The 18840-nt window shown below is 54.6% G+C and overlaps 5 protein-coding genes across 5 annotated transcripts; 2 read left to right on the plus strand and 3 right to left on the minus strand.

Annotated features, from left to right (window-relative positions):
- Nucleotides 1-82: 82 nt before the first annotated feature.
- PTSG_09434 (uncharacterized protein) lies at nt 83-5191 on the minus strand (the record flags this gene model as incomplete). The annotated part of the gene is made up of 11 exons (XM_004989633.1): nt 83-242; nt 498-634; nt 909-986; nt 1249-1322; nt 1657-1723; nt 1950-2054; nt 2331-2387; nt 2585-2657; nt 2848-2910; nt 3185-4100; nt 4471-5191. 11 exons carry the CDS (start codon nt 5189-5191, stop codon nt 83-85), a joined length of 2451 nt encoding a protein of 816 aa, XP_004989690.1.
- A 226-nt stretch (nt 5192-5417) lies between these two features.
- PTSG_09435 (uncharacterized protein) lies at nt 5418-11713 on the plus strand. Its single transcript, XM_004989634.1, has 21 exons — nt 5418-5589; nt 5783-5966; nt 6205-6266; nt 6450-6530; nt 6686-6794; nt 7036-7197; nt 7384-7481; nt 7709-7808; nt 7982-8051; nt 8242-8319; nt 8683-8798; nt 8953-9037; nt 9151-9205; nt 9350-9496; nt 9681-9780; nt 9896-9979; nt 10188-10293; nt 10485-10550; nt 10678-10771; nt 10982-11154; nt 11382-11713. Exons 1-21 carry the CDS (start codon nt 5449-5451, stop codon nt 11470-11472), a joined length of 2202 nt encoding a protein of 733 aa, XP_004989691.1. The 5' UTR covers nt 5418-5448; the 3' UTR covers nt 11473-11713.
- Nucleotides 11619-13967, minus strand: PTSG_09436 (nascent polypeptide-associated complex subunit alpha). Its single transcript, XM_004989635.1, has 7 exons — nt 13741-13967; nt 13327-13487; nt 13046-13114; nt 12665-12796; nt 12357-12458; nt 12004-12138; nt 11619-11750 (listed from the first exon to the last, which is right to left on the minus strand). The coding sequence occupies exons 1-7, from the start codon at nt 13763-13765 to the stop codon at nt 11736-11738; spliced, it is 639 nt and encodes a 212-aa protein (XP_004989692.1). The 5' UTR covers nt 13766-13967; the 3' UTR covers nt 11619-11735.
- On the plus strand, nt 13953-15245 carry PTSG_09437 (uncharacterized protein). The gene is made up of 3 exons (XM_004989636.1): nt 13953-13998; nt 14293-14425; nt 14668-15245. Exons 1-3 carry the CDS (start codon nt 13972-13974, stop codon nt 14829-14831), a joined length of 324 nt encoding a protein of 107 aa, XP_004989693.1. The 5' UTR covers nt 13953-13971; the 3' UTR covers nt 14832-15245.
- Nucleotides 15146-18817, minus strand: PTSG_09438 (uncharacterized protein). The gene is made up of 9 exons (XM_004989637.1): nt 18535-18817; nt 18089-18119; nt 17445-17912; nt 17073-17254; nt 16783-16857; nt 16398-16596; nt 15947-16137; nt 15690-15764; nt 15146-15551 (listed from the first exon to the last, which is right to left on the minus strand). The coding sequence occupies exons 1-9, from the start codon at nt 18706-18708 to the stop codon at nt 15381-15383; spliced, it is 1566 nt and encodes a 521-aa protein (XP_004989694.1). The 5' UTR covers nt 18709-18817; the 3' UTR covers nt 15146-15380.
- Between the last annotated feature and the right edge of the window lie 23 nt (nt 18818-18840).

Below are 18840 nucleotides of genomic sequence, written 5' to 3' on the forward strand. Positions count from 1 at the left end.
CCAGACCCAGACAGACACAGACACACAGACACACAGACACACAGACACACAGACACACACACACACACACACACACATGTGCTCAACAGTGGGGCTCGCCGCCACCAAGACGGTGCACGGCATTGTCGAGTGCCATCTCAATCTGACAGTGGCTCTGCAGGATGCTGAGCTTGGGCCACGTGGCCAGCTGTCCCACAAGCACGCCGTGCCGCACCCGCTCAGGCGTTGGATTCGACACCAGGCTGGACACGTGCGAGCGAGTGAGCAAGACGTGAGCAAGCGAGTGAGGGAGAATTGAAGGTGGTGATGGTGATGGGGAGTGGATTGCATGCGTACAGGAATGTAAGAACGCGCGGGAAAGTAAGAACGCGCGTACAGGAGCAAGAGAAGCCTTTGCACAAACAGGCAACACTCCGACATCATACCATACGTATCACACGCAGTTCCACACACGCTCCACGCACCCACCTCCACACTTCCCACTTCCACAAACGCACTAGAGATAATCGTTGAGGGTGACGCGTGGGGTGACTGTGATGTCACCGCTGTAGGGCTGTGATAACAAGTGGCTGAAGTTCTTGATCCAGTGAGGTTTGAACCCAAGCTTGAGCAGCTGTTCAAGCCGATACAGCATCTGTGCACGGGGTGTGTATGTGCGTGAGTGAGTGCATGTGTGAGAGTTGGGGCGTGTGGGAGAGTCAGCACGCGCAAAGAAATGGTTGATGGACGAGGCACAAACAAGATCAAGCGTGGCAGGACAGCACATGAAGAGACAGAAAACCGTTCGGCAGGCAGCATGACTCACACGTCACCTGACAGAAGCACAACACACACACAAACACACACAAACACACACACACACAAACACACACACACACACACACAAACAAACACACACACACACACACCTCGGAGCGCACGAGCTGCAGGAGTCGACTGTTCCAGAAGGAGCGATAGCGCAGAAACGGGAGAATATGCGGATTCACCTGCAAACGGTGGTGGTTGGTTTGCAAGTTGTGGTTGCGTTCGTCGAGACACGCAGAGCGAATGAGAAATGGAGGGCATAGGTGGGTCACACTCGCGTCACACAATATACAATGTAAGTGTGTTCGAGAGAACAGTTGGTCAGACAGACAGACAGACAGACAGACAGACAGACAGACAGACAGACAGACAGGCAGGCAGACAGACAGACAGACACACACACACACACACGCACGCACCAGCACAGACAAGCGCACAACATACTTGGCTGACGATAAAATGGTTCACATTAAAGTGCTCAGCCAGCTGTTCCATGGGCAAATCTGTCTCCATCGAGCCTGGTTGCGCGGCACAAGCGAAAGCAGGAAAGGGCAAAGGGAAAAGCGAACGAGGTGAAGCAGGTGAGGCAGATGCGACGTGCAAGGGAGGGGGAGGTGGTGAGCAACGCATGCGACTAAGACAAGAGTGGAGGCTCAATCCGAAACACATAGGCGATCACAGTCAGGAACAACAACAAGAACAACAAGAACAACAAGAACAACAACAACAAGAACAAGAACAACAACTTAAACAACAACAACAACAAGAGCAAGAACAACAACAACAACATGCTGGCCAAGTCAAACTATTCACATCAGGTGGTTCCAAGGGCGCTCACCCTCTCTCACGTACCGTCACTCCACACTTGTCCGCCCGGGTTCCACGCCACGCGACGCCCATGCCCAAACTCAGCCTTGATCTGTGATGTGAAACAGGTGAGTGGATGAGCAAGTCAAAGAGGAAGTGGGGAGACAAAGTGGAAGGTGAGAAGAGGAGACGGAAGCGAAGGTATGACACACTGCCAGCATCGCAATAACGAACAACACAAAGAATAAGAGCAACAAACAACAAACAAACAAACAAACAAACAAACAAACCAATAAACAACCACATACACATACACGCACACACGCACACAAACCCACCTCGACGGTGTCAAAGAGGCCCATGAGAGCGCAGGAGGCGCACGCGGCGCTGGCGATGACGACATTCGGGGCAGTGAGGTGGTTGAGCAGGCGTGGCGACTCGCTCTGCATATTGCCGGTGGCACGCGTGCATGTGCATGCGTTAAAATCGTTTGGGTTGTTTGGGTGTGCCGTTGTGGTTGTGGTTGTGTTTGGTCAGTTGGTTGTGTTGTGTTGTGTTGTGTTGAAGACGAAGGGGAAGCGAGTGTCAGCGCAAATTTGTCACATGTACATGTGTGCAACGCAAGGTTGTGGAATGCGGAGCGATTAGTGCACAGCCACCACGCGCGTTGTTCCCAAGGCCCAGGTGCATGCAAGAACACGATGGTGACAGCAACTCACGGAATCGCGGGCGTTGATGGTGATGTTCAGCACACGGCCCGTTCGCTTGTACGCCTCCTGTCAAGCAGTGAAACGTGGGTGTTGGTCGTTGGCCATGGCATGCAAATTCTTGCTCTGTGGGCTTGTGACACGATGGCCAAAATTCAACCCCCCCCTCCCGGGAAACAACATTCACCCCTGTGGACCATCCCACGAGTACCGTAAGACAGGCGGGGCAATTGGGACGCCACAGTGGAACTCAGTTGTTGTCGCACCTCAAACGTGATGTCACCGATGTTGTCATAGATGCACTTCTCCAGCACACGCACGTCCGCCATTGACCCGGTCCTGGGCAGCAGCGCATGCCGTGCAAGGGGGGGGGGGCCGGTGAGCAAGTAGGTGAGAATGTGAGCCTATTGAAGTGAGTCAAAGTGGGTAAAGGTCACGCACGTACGTTGGGAAGGAAATTGGCGGAGTGACCAAGGACAAATGCACACTCCACCCACTGCTCTGTCTTCCCCTTCGTTCCCGGTCACACCTGAAGAGGCGCCGAAGGAGCGACGCAAAGTCAACGTCTTCCCCGTCAGGCACCAGCAGATTCCTGTGCCACACACATTCAAATGTTGCCGAGTGCGTGAAGATGAGACAGGTGCGCGTGGAGTATTCCTGTATCCACCTCACACCAAACACGTCCAATGCACATGTACACATGCATGCATGCATGCATGCATCATGCGCACGCGTACGCACACATACACAGACACAGGAACAGGCACAGGCACATGCACACACACAGACAGACACTCACACACCCACACCCACACCCACATACACACATACAAACAGACATACACACCCACACAACCACAACTGACCAGTTTTTGACGTCTGGAATCTCATTCTCGAAGAACTCGTCCAGCTCCTCGTCCGTGCGCGTGCAGATGAGACTGGCCATCAGAGAGCCTGCCGACGACCCGGACAGAATGCGCGGCAACAGCCCTTCCTTATGCAACACACGCACAACACCGAGGTGGTAGATGCCAAAGCCGCCACCGCCACTCAGCAGCAGCGCAGAGCGGCCAAACGAGCTTCGCATTGCCTCAAACATCTGCAGCTTGTCCTCGTGCGAGAGGCCAGGGATGTTTGTGTCCGCGAGGTAGTTGATTTGGTACACCACCTCGCTCACGTACTGCTCAATCAGGTCCTTCGTGCCGTGGTAGCACCGCTCAAACAGCTTTGGGTTGCCCATGTTGGCCAGGTTGCGGTGTAAGGTCGTGCGGAGCAGCCACGCCATGCGTGCGCGGTCGTCCTTCATGCGCGCCTGGTAAAACGCGTCCAGGTGGTCACGCAGCAGCATGTAGTCGTACAGCGTGCTCTCAAACCCCATCTTCCACGTCACGTTCCCCACCAGCTTGTCGAGCTGGATGGCCGTGTCCTTCCACTCGTCGTACGTGCGCGCATGTTTGAGCTGGTATCGCAGCGTGGCCTTGAGGCTTGAGCGCTGCGACGGGCCCAGGCCACGCGTCAGCCAGTGCGCGGCAATCTGGTTGGCCACGTCGCACACGTCTGCAAACAGCTCCACCACGCCCGTCACAATGCTTCGCGTGCCAGAGAGGGAGCCTGTCGTTACCCACGCAAAGCGCACCAGCACGGCACGCAGCACGTGCACTACCGTCCACACCGCCATCAGCAGCGCTGTCTTGAGGTGCAGCAGGCTGTCGCGCGCCCACCACGCCCCCTGTTGCCAATACCGCCGCCACCACGACGCTGTCCTCGCGCCAGCATCTGGTTCTGTGATGTGATCGTAAACGCGTACCCAGAATGATTCACAACAGCACGACGTGCATGCATGGACATGATGTACGAACGTGAGCATGCAGGTACACGTGCGGCTGCGCGTGCAGATATTCAACGACAAGACAAAGGCAACAGGCACTTTGCAAGCGGTGAACACACACACACACACCAAAAGAAAGAAACCCCAACCATACTTACACACACACACATGCACGCGCATGCATGGACAAACAGACAGACAAACGGACAGATAGAGATAGGCAGAGAGAGAGATGCAGCCACACACACAAACAAACAAAAAAGCACACAAAAAAACACAGACACCACACATCACACACACACACACACACACATACATACACACCTGCGCTTGTTGCTGGTGCCTCGTCGTGTTGGGTACCGGGGAAGTGGAGATTGCGGTTGAAGCGACGGGAGCCTGCTGCGGCCCGTCTTCTGCTGTTCTTGTCCCTTGCAGTTGCATGTGGGTCGTTTGCAATGCCAGAGTCTTGGTGGTCTAATACACCGTCCTGTTGGGCCAAAGGTGACCTGATACGCTCGCGGCCAACGACACCGGTGCTGCTGGAGCGCAAGGAGAGACGAGCTGTGGCTGTTTTGTCAGCAGCACCGACACCATTGCCGCTGGTACTTACACTCGCTTCTTCTTTGCCTTCATCATCATCTTCGTCTTCTGCAACACCATTTACACCATCAGCGTTCTTGTTGTCGGCGTTGTCGTCGTCGTCGTCGTCGTCGTCGTCGTCCTTGTCGTTGCTGATTCCTCGCACGTCGTCATCCTCTGATTCATCCGAGGTGGGTGCATGACTGTGGTCGTTGGGAATGGGGCTGCTCCTGATGCTGCTGACGCTGCTGTCATCCAGCATGGGTCTGGGTTGTCTATCGTGGTTCGTCGTGGTGTCAGCCAAGTGTTTGATGGTGCCATCGACACCATCCACGTGTCTGTCATGGTTGTGGTTGGAACTGCCAAAGGTGGCCTTGAATCCTTTCCATACATTCGACAATGTCGCTGATTTCGGTGAACGAGAAGGGCTACTACTGCCCACAGCATCGCCACCCTCTGTCTCCATGCTGTGTGTGTGTGTGTGTGTGTGTGTGTGTGTGTGTGTGTGTGTGTGTGTGTGTGTGTGTGTGTGTGTGTGTGTGTGTGTGTGTGTGTGTGTGTGTGTGTGTGTGTGTGTGTGTCACGGATGCTGTGTTTGAAGCGAAGCAAGTGCAAGCGCAGCAATGCGAGAGAGCTGCGTGGGGAGGAAGCGAAAACCAAACAAACCAAGGAAATGTGTTGGAAGTTTTCCACAAATCGCCAACAACAGAGGCAAAGTCGACAATGATGATGACGATGATGGGGTGTTCTCGTGGTGGTGGCAGTGGTTGGGCTGCAGCCAGTGGTGCTGTTGTTGTGCTGGTCGCAGTGCTCACCGTCTTTGCTCCACCGACAACAGCAGCACTCACCGTCCACGTCGTTCAGGTATAGCACATGAGAGAGAGAGTGTGTGTGTGCGTGTGTGTGTGTGTGCTTGTGCGTGTGCTTGTGTGAGGAAGGAATATGGAGTGGCCCGTATATTTCTTGTCGTGGGCTTGTGTTGCAACACCTCCACTCAACGTACTCTTTCTTGTGCTCGGCTGGATGATATGCTGTGTGTGTGTGCTTGCGTGACAAGACGTGTCACTTGGATGTTGGGTTTGCGGAAACGGCAGCAGGGGAGTTGGACAACTACCGCCGTTACCTCGTCGAGGCGCAGAACATCTCCGAAGCACTGAAAACCATGAAGAACCCAGACAATGCCGGCCTCATCTTCACCACCCACCCTTATGTAGTGTCGCTGCTGCTCGACTGCCCACCAGGTCTGCGCGTGCGCGTGTGTGCGTGAATGTGCGTGTGAATGTGCGTGTGAATGCGTGAGTGTGAGTATGTATGTGAACGTGTGTGTGAGTATAGTGTAAATATGTGTGTGTGCGTGTGTGCGTGCGTGTGAATGTGTGAATGTGTGAATATGTGTGTGTGTGTGTGTGATATACCCTGTGACATCACCATCGACCACCATCGACCACCATCATCACCATCGATCACCATCATCACCAGGGATGGGCTTTACCTGCCCCACCGAGCAGGAGAGGGCCACCATCATTGCAGGCTTGAAACAAGTGAGCGAGTTCTGGCATTGTTTTGCTTCGTTATTGTGGCATGATTTCTGATGATCATCGACAAGGTTGCCTCTGCCTTTTTGGGTCGCCGTGGGCATTTCGGCCTTGTGTGCTCTCTTCACTCCAAACAATAGCACTTTTTCCGTCTTTCACTCGTCGTGCACAAAATGTTGCTGCTGGCAGGGCAACATTGTCATGCAAGCGTTCCCACACAACTCGGAAACGGCCACCATGTCCACGGAGCTGTTCGTCGCGGGCTTACAGGTGCCGCAGCTCGCCTCTTTGTGTCCGTCGTCTCGACACGACCGTGTCCCGTGTCTCGCCTCTCGTGCATGTGTCATGCCCAAGTATGCTGCTACCGTTGCTTCGCATCTCTCGTCTGCGTCCCGTGTGCTCACATCATGTGGTGCCTGCCTCAGCTTGGAAAACGGCTTGCCCGCGACCTCAACATCTCGGCCCCAACAGTGATGACGCAGCGCGATGTTCCCGGCGCCACGCGCGGCATGATCCCGCTCCTCGCCAGCGCAGGTGGGCATTCATGTGTGTGTGTGTGTTTGTGTGTGTGGGCATTCATGTGTGTTTGTTTGTTTGTTTGTTTGTTTGTTTGTTTGTTTGTTTGTTTGTTTGTTTGTTTGTATGTTTTTTTTGTGCGTGTGCGTGTGTGCCCATTGCGGTAGAGCGCCACAGCTCCTCGTTCTGCTTCTTGAATTTCACACACTCTTGCTACTGCCTACCGTCCACTTCGACCGTATACCATCACGATTCATAGGTGTGCGAGGGTTCAGCGTGGGCGTGAACACGGCGTCGCTGCCGCCCGCTGTCCCGCGCGTGTTCGTGTGGAGGGACGAAGCGTCAAACACAGATGTGCTCGCCTCCCTCCACCCCCACGGCTACGGGGGCATCGACAAGTCCGACTGCATCGTCATCGATGGTGCGCAGTCATGAAGCGTTGGTGGTTGAGATGCGTTGTGTTCATGTTCTGATGGGTGTGCTACTCTGATGGTCGTGGTGCTGGTGTTGTTTGTGACGAAAAAATGGCGAGTGCATTAGTTTTGTTGCTTTCCTTCCCACCTCAGCAGCCTGACAGCGGCATGCAACACGCATGGTGTGCTATCAGGCTTTGACCACGTGCTGTGTCCAGACTACAAGGGCGACAACGAAGGTCCATGGAGTGTCATCGAGGTTCTTCAGCACTGGAAACAGCTCAAGAAGGAGGTGAGGCTCGAGGCCAAATGGGGGTCCGTGTTTGGTGCGATGCTGTTCATCATCGAAAACAGCAAAGGGCGATCAGCTTGTCCCAGATTTCGAAACATCTCGTCTCTCTCGTGAACACGCACCATACGTAACACAACACAACACAACACAACACACGCACACACATACGTACACACGCACACACACACACACACACACACATCCAAACACACCGTACATGTTTGCAGTTCCCTGGCGCGACAATTGTGCCATCGTCCTTTGATTCGTACTTTGAAATCCTCGAATCCGTCAAGCACCGGCTCCCCGTCATCACACAGGAAATTGCAGGTGCTCTCACGCGCTGTGTGTGTGTGTGTGTGTGTGTGTGTGTGTGTGTGTGTGTGTGTTGTTCAAAGTAATCAGCAGGGAGTGTCAACTGTCTGCTTTGCGCACCACACCGCTTTCACGTCTTGTTGTTGACTCCTAACCCCGTACCTTGCTGATCCTGAAACTCAAAACAGACACGTGGATTTACGGTATTGCGAGTGATCCCTACAAGAACACCGCATACCGTGCTCTCGAGCGAGCAAGGTGCGAGGGAATGCATTGTCATGCTTCCGTCCGCTGTGACACCGCTGTTTGCACTCTATACTTGTGCATGAACCTGTATTAGTGGCGCTTTCCGTTCACCACCACAACCGATTTCCCCATATTCACTCACCACCACCATCACCGCCGCCACCATCATCATCATCATCATCATCACCACCACCACCACCAGGGTGTCGTGTCTTGGCTCGGGCGCGTGTTCAGCAGCAGATGCTGTCATGTTGAACTTCACCCGGCTCCTGCTGAAAAAGTACGCGGAGGACAGAGAGAGGCACACTGTGGGCGGGGGGCTTACCCTTACTACATTGGTCATTTCAGTGCATCCTGCGACTTGTTGTGGCTCCAGACTTGGGAGATATAGTTTGCTCTCGTTCGCTTCACACACACACTCACTTACACACATATACACACACTCTCTCGCTCACGCACTCATGCTCACACTCTTACACACACACACACACACACACACACACACACACACACACACACACGCTCACTCACACGCGCTCACTCACACGCGCTCACTCACGCACACGCTCACTCACACGCGCTCACTTACGCACACGCTCACTCACACGCGCTCACTTACACACACGCACACACACATGTGCAGCCCCGAGCACACGTGGGGCGGAGACGTGAAGAAGTATCTGCATGACGAGGACAACTGGCTCAACGTCGATTTCCACCGCCTCCAGTACTCCGCTGATAACTACGTCCAGATTGCTAGTGAGGGGCAGCTCTTTGTGTTGTGTTGTGTGTGTGTGCATGTTCGTGTGTTGTGTGCTTGTTTCACACTCGCGTGTGTTTGCTATGACATGTTCATGTGCTTGCTCACGACCGTGTCCACACCCCTTTCTGGGCGCCCTCTGCATTTCACCAGGCATGTGGCAGGAGCAGCGTGACTGGGGACTGAAGTTTGCCCGCCAGGCTGTGCCTACATCACATCCCCTCACATCATTCATTAGGTGCGTGTGTGTGTGCACGTGGGTGTGGTATCGTGTATGGTCTGGCACTTGATCTTTCCCCGTCCATGCGTTGTAAATGACACGTGATTTTTTTGCCTTGTCCTGTCGTATAGTGATGAGCTTGCAGGCACAAGCCCACAGCTGCCATCGCTGAGCGGATACTCCCAGGTGAAACATCATGATACACCACCCAGTCACACACACACACACACACACACACACACACACACACCTACACACCTACACACACACACCTACACACACACACATTTTTTGACAACTTCTCCTCCTTATCTCCGCGCGTGTTGTCAGGTTGCGGATGTGACCAAGGAAATGCGCGTTGGCGGGTTTGTTGTTTCGTTCAACGCAACCACGGGCGCCATTGCATCGCTCGTGCACGCTTCATCGGAAACCGTCCTCGCGTCCACTGCCAACCAGATTGGCACCTTCGAGTACAAGGTGCGCATGGGACGAGCAAAGGGGAGGCACACACACACACACACTTGTGTGCACACTGAGGCATAGACACAGACAGCCTGACGGACACACACACATTCATACACAACTCTCTCTCTCTCTCACACACACATACATACACAACTCACACACACGCATACACGCCTCGTGTCTCCATCCGCTCCAGGTGCACGCTGCTTCCGAGTATGAGACGTTCTTTGACGAATATGCGCAGCGCATCGATGGAAAGATCCCATCTTACTTTCCCAAGGACTTTGGCAAGCCAGGTGTGTGCGTGCGTTGTGTGTGTAAAAGTGCCAGAGGCGTGGGTTCTTCAACACGCATTGACACCCACGCTATGTCTGACTGTCTGTCCTGGTTTACGTGTTGGATGGGTTTTAGGGCTGTACAACAACAGCATCATTGCGAACACCACCATTGTGCATGCGCCGATCAAGGCGGCATTCGTCAAGAACGACTCACAAGGTGCGCACATAAATGCGCATGTATGCGTCTGGCAATGTGCATATGCATGTGTGTGTGAACACACATGTGTGTGTGTGTGGATATGTGTGAACATGTGTGTGTCCTCAATACTATTGGTTCAAAGCGTGGGGCAATCGTCGTGCCATCACCACCACGTGCTTACCCTGTGTGACCTTGTGGCTTGTGACCACGAGCACCATATCAGCAGCGGCATCGGTTGTGCTGCAGCTGCAGCCACCCAACATTGCACATCTTCGCGCCAACTTTGGGCCGCCTGACTCGGTTTGGATTGAGTACTCTTTCGACTCATCAAGGTACATGACTCATTTAGACAGACAGGGACGAGCACGGAACACAGATAGATACACAGCCGGGGGCGAGCAACAGGACACACACACACACACACATACATACATACACACACACACACATGATACGCACGAATTGATCAAATGATGCCTCTTGACTCATGTGCAACGAATGCATTGCTTTGTTTGTGTCACAGGGTAAACATTAGCTTGCTGCTGAGCAACAAGACGGCAACCAGGCTTCCTGAGTCTGCGTGGTTCAAGTGAGAGTCTCGGTAGAACTTGTGCCCCTTGGCCGCACCCGTCCTTTCTCTGTTCATACACTCATCCTCCCATTGCTCTCACAAATTCCCCCCCCCCTCCTCCTCCTCCACACGCACCTCTCGTCAGGTTTGCGCCGCGCGTGTCATCTTCTGGGTGGACGATGGGCAAGCTGGCAGACGCGAATGTGAATCCCCTCGATGTTGCTGTCAACGGATCGCGCGTATGTCAACAGCACTGTGTTGCTTGCTTGCGCTACATGCTGCGCCGTCATGGCTTGCTTGTAATTGTTTTGCTTCACTTGACTGATGCGTACTGAGACAACCTGACGTCAATCAACCTTTCCCATCACCACTCAAATCACCCGTCAAACACCACCCCTCCTCCCTTTCTCACCGATGTTCCCCTTCACCAAACCCAACGTCCACACAAGCACCTGCATGCTGTGTGGGACGGTGTGCGCCACAGCTCCGGCGTGTCGCTGCGCACGCTTGATGCTCCACTGCTGTCCTGGGGCGACACAAACCCGTTCCCCACCCCGAGTGGCGACTGGCAGCCAGACGTCTCTCGCGGCGTCAACTTCTGCCTCTTCAACAACATCTGGGGGTAAGGGGGTGCGGGAAGACAGTGCTAGTGGGAGAGGGAGGCGGGGGTGGGGGAAGAGGAGACTAAGGCCGCGGTTAGTGTTTGTTTCCTACTTTTATCACTGACACACACACACACACACACACACACACACACACACACACACACACACACACACACACACACACACACACACACACACACACACACACACACACACACACACACACACGGACGGCTTCCTGCAGCACCAACTACATCATGTGGGTTCCATTCCGCAAGGATGAGCACAGCTACAAGTACCGCTTCCAGCTCTCGCTCCAGCAACAGCAGCAATGAGCGCAACCTCCCACGCCCACACACAGCTGTCGTCACCAACACATGCGGACCTGCTCTTCATGATGTTATGATTGCACGCATGGCCACGTGCTGCAACTCGCCTCGCACTTTGCCCTCCCCTCCCGCCTTCTCCAAAATCTCTTGTGCTTTCCACGCGTGTTTCGTTCAAGTGGGTACAAAAGTCACCACAACTTGTACTGTGGACGGTTACAACCAACAATGAAACAACTCAAAACAGAAAACACGACAACCACTGCAACGGCTTACATGGTGAGCTCCTGCAAATCACAACACGCGCAGTGGGCAAAATGGTAGGTGAGCAATGGAACAATACAGATATATCAAGCAGAGCGGTGCATGCCACGTCCCAACACAAAACACGCCCGCACACCCGCACACCCGCACGCCCGCACATCCAGCCAGCCACCCAGCCACCCAACCACACATACACAAACACAAACAATCATCAACACCACTACCCTGACTCCTTCCCGAGCTCTCCCTCCTTCCCCTTTCCTCGTGCACTCGTACCATGAGGGCGTTGACAATGTCGCCGTTGGTCTTCTTGAGAGCCTCAATTGCCTTATCCCGCGACACGTTGGCCTGCTTCGCAACAACGTCAATATCCTTCTCACTGATCGAACCAGCATCAGCCTTCTTCTCCTCCTGTCACCATGGCCAAGCATCAGCGAGATGAGTGCAAAGGTGAGGGAGATTGCAGCAAGCAGAAAACGCGTGCACAGCGCACAAGCATACGATTAAGCATTTAACAAAGGAATGGCTCGCCGAACGAAGTGAACAAACAAACAAACAAACAAACAAACAAGTGAACAAACGTACGCACACACACACACACACAGCACACACACAGCACAGGCGCTCACCGTCGCGGCCTCTGCCTTTGGCGTCTCCTTCACTTCCTCAGCACCCTTGGTGGTCACCTCAACTGGGGCGGGCTCGGGGGCCTTCTGGGTCTGCGCCTGCTGCTGCTTTCAGCACACAAACCCACAAAGGAAGAAAGGAACGAGAGGTGCCATCACGATCAGAGTGAGCATGCATGTGTACAACAGCATTTCCACCCGCAAGCCAGCACTATACACCCACCCACACCACACGCGAACCGCCCCCCAACACACGCATCTTTTCAACACCCACGTGCACAGCCACCCACGGCAACACGAGGCAAGCGGACCTTGACGAGCTTCTCGGCGGCGTTGACCATGGCGTTCTGGCTGAGGTCCTCGAAGCGGGCCTCGCCAAAGACAATGTAGGTCTCGCTGGCTGGGCTCTTCATCACATCGGGCTTCTGGAACACAAAGAGAATCTGCAGCAGAGAAAGCAAGGGGAGGGCGCCAAACACAAGCAAAGAAACGTCAGGGATGTGTGTCATGAGAGAACGGCACCTGCAGCCAAACGTAAATGACAGGGAGGACAGGAAGGCAGGAAGAGAGAGAGAGAGAGAGAGAGAGAGAGAGAGAGAGAGAGAGAGAGAGAGAGAGAGAGAGCAGAACGGGCGTGTGATGTTGGCAATTAGCACAACGTGCTGCTGGTGGGAGTGTGCAAAGCCACTCACGTTCTTGGACTTGCGGATGGTGACGCGGGCAATGCCATCAACAGCGACGAGACCGAGCTTGGAGAGGGCCTGCAGCGTGCAAACGTGTGTGGGGGGGACGCAGGTGTCAGGGTGAGACAGGCCACTGCACACTGCATACTGGCTTCACGTCACACGTATTTGTGCTTCCACGCTCCCAACACGTGCGCATACACTCGGGGTCAAAGTCACAACAGTGCACAACGCGGCATGCATGCATCCCAACGCGCACCAAGCGAAAAGACACACACACACACACACACCTTGCGGGCCTTCTTCTCGCTGCGGCTCTGCTTGGCCGTGGCGGCCTCAGCTGCGACCTGGGACTCGGCCTCGGGCTCAGCCTGCTGCAGGTCAGGCATCTCCTCCTGGTCGTCCTCGTCCTCAACGTCCTCGACGTCATCGACAACGTCGGCGGTGACCTCTGCAAGCGTATGTATATACACGCACGCCGTTCATTGGTGGTGAGCTAACCGGTAGAGTGTGCTTGCCGCAGACAATGGCGGCTCACAGACAGTGACGGCTCCCACCACCAACCACCCACGCACCAGTCCGTTGCATGCAGCAGCCCCTCCCTCAAACACACACACACACACACACACACACACACAAGAGCACCACCACCAGCAGCAGCACAGGCGCTCTCCCTCCCTTGTCCTCTCCCTCAGTGGGCTCACCCTCGATCTTCTTCTCCTCAGCCATGGCTGCGTGTGTGTGGGTGTGATGGGTGCTGGGCAAGCGAGAGCGCAGGTGGGCAGCAGTTGCTCGTCTTGTCTTAGGTGTGAAAAAGGCCTCGTGTGTGTGCAGGCGAAGCAGTAGACAGCAAGAAAAAGGCACACCCAAGCAAGAGGAAGGAGAAAGCGGTGGGTTGGCCACCAATAATTCTATCGTCGAAAATTCGTCGTATCATGCCTGGATATCGCGCAGCTGCAAGGGTGAGGGCAAGCAAGCAAGACGATGAGGACGATGGTGGTGGTGGTGGCAGTGGTGGTGGTGGCAGTGGTCGTGAAGGTCTCATGGCAGCCTGCATGCTAGCAGCTCTGTGGCTGTGCCTGGCTCGCAGTTGGATGTTGGATGGCGTCAGCCAACAGCGACGTTGTGCGCAAATCCAAACATACGCTCACGTTGGCGACATGTCGCATCACATCACACCACATCACATTCGAATGTGGCCACGTTTGCTTTCCACCAACCATTCGTGTTTGCACTTCTCCGGCTGACGTTGTTAGGTGCTCGTTCGCTGCGCAAGCAGCAGCACCAAGAAGGCAAGCAAAGCCGCCAAGCCCACCAAGGCCGCCAAGGCCACCGCTTCCAAGAAGAGCGCCTCTTCTGCCGCCGCCAACAAGAAGACAGCTGCCGCTGGTCAGTGTTGTTGCCTCCCCCCGTGCCACTAACCGACTGTGGTGTCATGCTCACGCTTGCTTGGATGTCTGCATGAACTCCACTGCCTGCTTACACACACATACTGGCACACACTGACACACATTCACGCACACACTCACTCACAATGATGCACGCCGACGCACGTACGCGTCCACACTCCTGACACACAACCACACAACCCCCCCCCCCCCACACACACAACCACATTCATCACTATGCAGAGAGCAAGTACAAGACAGATGTTGCAAACGAAAAGGGCTACTATGGACGCTCTGTGCCTTACTCAAACGTGCACACGTCCCAGCTGGATGCCTACTATGACCTGACCCTAGAGATGGCAAACAAGCGGCTGCCCCAGCCAAGGCCAGCCAACTACACCAAGTAGAGAGCAGAGAACACCAAGCGTGGTCGGCCGCCTGCGCTAACTGTGCATCCACCACCAGTCTCTGCACGGCACCTCGTGTGGGTGCGTGTCTGTTGGACGCTGTCCACTCACATGTCTTTATGCGAACGTAGTTATTGCTTTCGTCTCATCTGTGTGAGCGCTGTGTGTGTGTGTGTGTCGTGGTGCCGTGATGTGACTGCTGTAATGATGAGGGTGAGCGGAGTGTAAGTGAGCGTGGAGAGGACAAGGCTTGTGTGTTTGCCTGTGTTGGCCGCTCATTCCATGTCAATAAAAACCACCGTGATGACTCAATCTCTTGGCTTAGTTCGTTCATTGAGGGGGGCAGGAGAGGCAGGGGTCGAGGGCACGCACAGTGTGCTGCCATGCGCGCGAATATAAGGTGCAATGTACAAAAGAACTAGACGTCATGCGTGACAGACACCACTGCTAGCGAACAGAACAACACCAAACAGCAACACCGAGGAACAACCATGTCACAACCAAACAACACTGACTGACAACAACCAATAAGGGAAAAGGCAGGCACCACTAGAGCTTGTAGCTGGCCGCGCCAGACTTTGAGGACCGCTTTGCCTTCTTCTTTCTTGCGCCGGTGATGGCATCGGCCTCCTTCTCCACCTGTCGCTTGAGGCTCTGGAAGATCTTGTTCTTTGCAAGCTGCTCGTCCACGCTCACAGACCCGTCCAGGATGGTAATGTTCTGCGGTAGAGAGAGAGAGAGAGAGTGTGTGTGTGTGTGTGTGTGAATGAGTGAGTATGATGTCAGTGAGTATGATGTGAGTGGCATGACATTGTTGATTGGAGTCCTTGACCCCCTTCATTATCGCCAGCAACTCACCGCCTCGTTCTGCTTGGCCTTGTCCTTGAGCTTTGTCAGAGCGCGCTGTTTCGCGCTTGCCGCACTTTCCGTCGCCTGTGGAGGTGGGGAGCGGTTACGGGATAACCGAGGTGAGGGCAGCACACATGGCAGATGGCAGATTGGCAGCCAGACAGACACAGAGAGACAAACAAACAAACAAACAAACAAACAAAAAAATAAACAAACAAACACACAAACAAACACACACAGCACCGCCATCACCACAGCAAGCCGACCTGTCCGCGGTCGAGCTTGTCCTCAAACTTTTCGCGGCGAATGCGGTCGTCGTGCTGCTTCTTCTTCTTCTTCCTGCGCTCGCGCTTGCGGTCCGTGTCGGTCGCCTCCTCCTCGCCAATCGCAACAAGCTCCTTCTTCGCAACTTCCTCGGGCGCCTTCTGCTCGTTCGCGCCAACAGCAGTCGGCGTCACTGTGGTGGTTTTGGGGGGGAGGGAGGAGGAGAGGGTGATGGTGGTGAAATATACGGGAGAAACAGTTGGGTCGAGCAGAGGACCGGACAGAACAAGTCAACACACACACACACCCACACCCACACACACACACCCACACCCACACACACACACACACACACACACACACACACACACCCACACCCACACACACACACATTAGCAAAGCGGCCGAGCAACCACCAAAACAAACACAGCAGTGGCAGGCAGCAATACGGACCGTCCTCCATGGTGACAACGGGAGCGGATGTGGAGATGGAGAGATCTTCCTTGGGCCGCATCGGGAGATAGTGTGCGTTGGTGAGCGCATTGAGCTCGTCCTCAATCGACATCATGAGTTGCTTCACCGCCTTGTGCTGCCGCTGCACACGCCGCTCAGCAGCGCTCGTCACAGCGCCCTGCGTCGCCTCGAGGAAGTCCTAATGGGAGTTGGTGGAGGTTGTAGGAGTGGTGGTGGTGAGTGGTGGGTAGGTGGTGGTGGACGCGAGATAGCACAATGATTGTTGGGCGCATTGTAGCTGTGGTTGTGATGCTACGCAGTCCAACAAGGCATGCACACACACACACATGCACACACACACACAGTGTCAACAACAGGGGCGGACCTGTTCGTAGACTTCGGCGAGGCTGAGCTTTGACTTCTCCTTGAGTACATCCGGCAGCTGCTTCTGCTCATTCTCCTGTTGAGAGAGAAAAGAGGGGGGGGGGGAGACACACAATCGCACGCACACGTGGAGGGGTGTCAAGCGCACGTAGCAGTGGTGATGGGTGAGAAAGCAGCCAGATGTTGATGGTGGTCACAGACACAGACACACAGACACACAGGTAAACCCAGACACACACACACACACACACACACGCATACACCCCCCCCCGCCACCACCATGGGCCGGACCAGATCCTCCTCGAAGCGGCGCTCGACGTCGTCGAAGATGTTGTCGACAATGCGCTGCTTGATCACGTCCTCAAGCTTCTCCGTCTGCTCCTCTGTCATTGGCGGCGGCGGTGCTGTCACGTGGTCATACTCGAGAAACTCCTCAAGCAGGCTGTTCTCCGGCCGCACGCGCGCATCCGCCTCTGTTTACACACACATGTGGCAGAGGGGAGATAGGAGGTGGTGAGCCAGGTTTGCATGAACGGTTGATTGGGAGGACTGCAATGGAGGCGTTGGTGTTGTGTGAAGAACCAAAAGCCACACACACACACACACACCCACCCACCCACCCATCCACACCCACACCCACACACACAAAAGCGCAAAACAAACCTCCGCTCATCTGCCACGTTTTCTCTGCGACATTTTCCTGCTCGAGCTCCTGAATCTGCTTCTTGATCTCGTGCTGGTGCCGCTGGAAGCTGGTCATCTTCTTAAGGTCCTCGATCGTCAACTCCTCGTCCCCAGACATGTCGTCGTCATCGTCGGTCATGCCCTCAAACTCGTCGTCATCATCATCGTCAAGACCGAGCGCCTTTGCATCTGTGTCGCTCTCGTGCTCATCCTCGCCGGTTCCCGCCTTATCCACGTCCTCTTCGTCACCCTCATCTTCCTCCTCATCTTCAAGGGCGGCGCCTTCGTCGTCAAACCCTTCTGCATCCTCATATGCGGCCTCGTCCTCATCGCGATCCTCCTGTTCATAGAGTGTGGCCACATCGGTGCGCGCGCTCTCAAGCTGTGTCGCCTCCAACTGTGATGACAGCATGTCGAAGATGGGCTCGTTCATCAGCTCGATTTGCGCTGCAAGAAGCGACATCGCAGGTGGCAAACATCAGCAATACAACACGCACGATGAGAAGTGTGCTCAAGATAGGCATCACGCTCACGCAAAAAGGCCCAGCGATGTTCGCAGGGAGACTGATGATTGCAAGATCTACAACACATACACGCACGCACACGTACACATGCACAAGTACCCCAAATTTGCTCCTCATCGAAGCCATGTGTCTGTGATCACAGCCAAGCGCAACACATCAAGACACAAACACAACGTGTGAGCGGTGCATGAGCTTCGGCAACGCCACGCGTGCAGGGACAGGCGGCGCCACATACCCAATGCAGCCGTGACAATCACACTCACGGCATCCACACAGCCAACACAGGGAATCGCACCACAGAATATCTCTCACTCTCACACTGACTGACTGTCTGTCTCTTGGGCTCCTCTCCATGTCTCACACATACCCTTTGTCTCTGTCTCTCTGTCTCTGTCTCTCTCTGTCTCTGTCTCTCTGTCTCTGTCTCTGTCTGTCTCTGTCTCTGTCTCTGTCTCTGTCTCTGTCTCTCTGTCTCTGTCTCTCTGTCTCTGTCTCTCTGTCTCTCACTCACTCACTCACACACACACACTCTCTCTGGTACGCACCATGAGTTTGTGTTGGATGGATGCCTGTCTGTTGTCGACGTGCAGCTGCTTGGCTGTGAGAGAAAACGCAGATGTCAGCGACCGCAGCGTATCCGCTGCCAATCGCTCGTCTACAACCAGGGCATTGGCCACATTGGCCGCCACCTCATCCACACCAGACAACAGCGGCTTCATCCTCCCTTTGTGCTGCTTGCGATGTGCAATGTGAGATGTGCGATGAGTGAGGAACAAAGTCGTGCTGCTGTGGCGCTGTATTGTGTGCACACGTTGTCTTGGCACGTGGTTATGTTATTGAAAGATATTGCA

The sequence above is a fragment of the Salpingoeca rosetta genome (assembly GCF_000188695.1).
Source record: "Salpingoeca rosetta unplaced genomic scaffold supercont1.28, whole genome shotgun sequence".
In the NCBI taxonomy this organism is placed as follows: domain Eukaryota; class Choanoflagellata; order Craspedida; family Salpingoecidae; genus Salpingoeca; species Salpingoeca rosetta.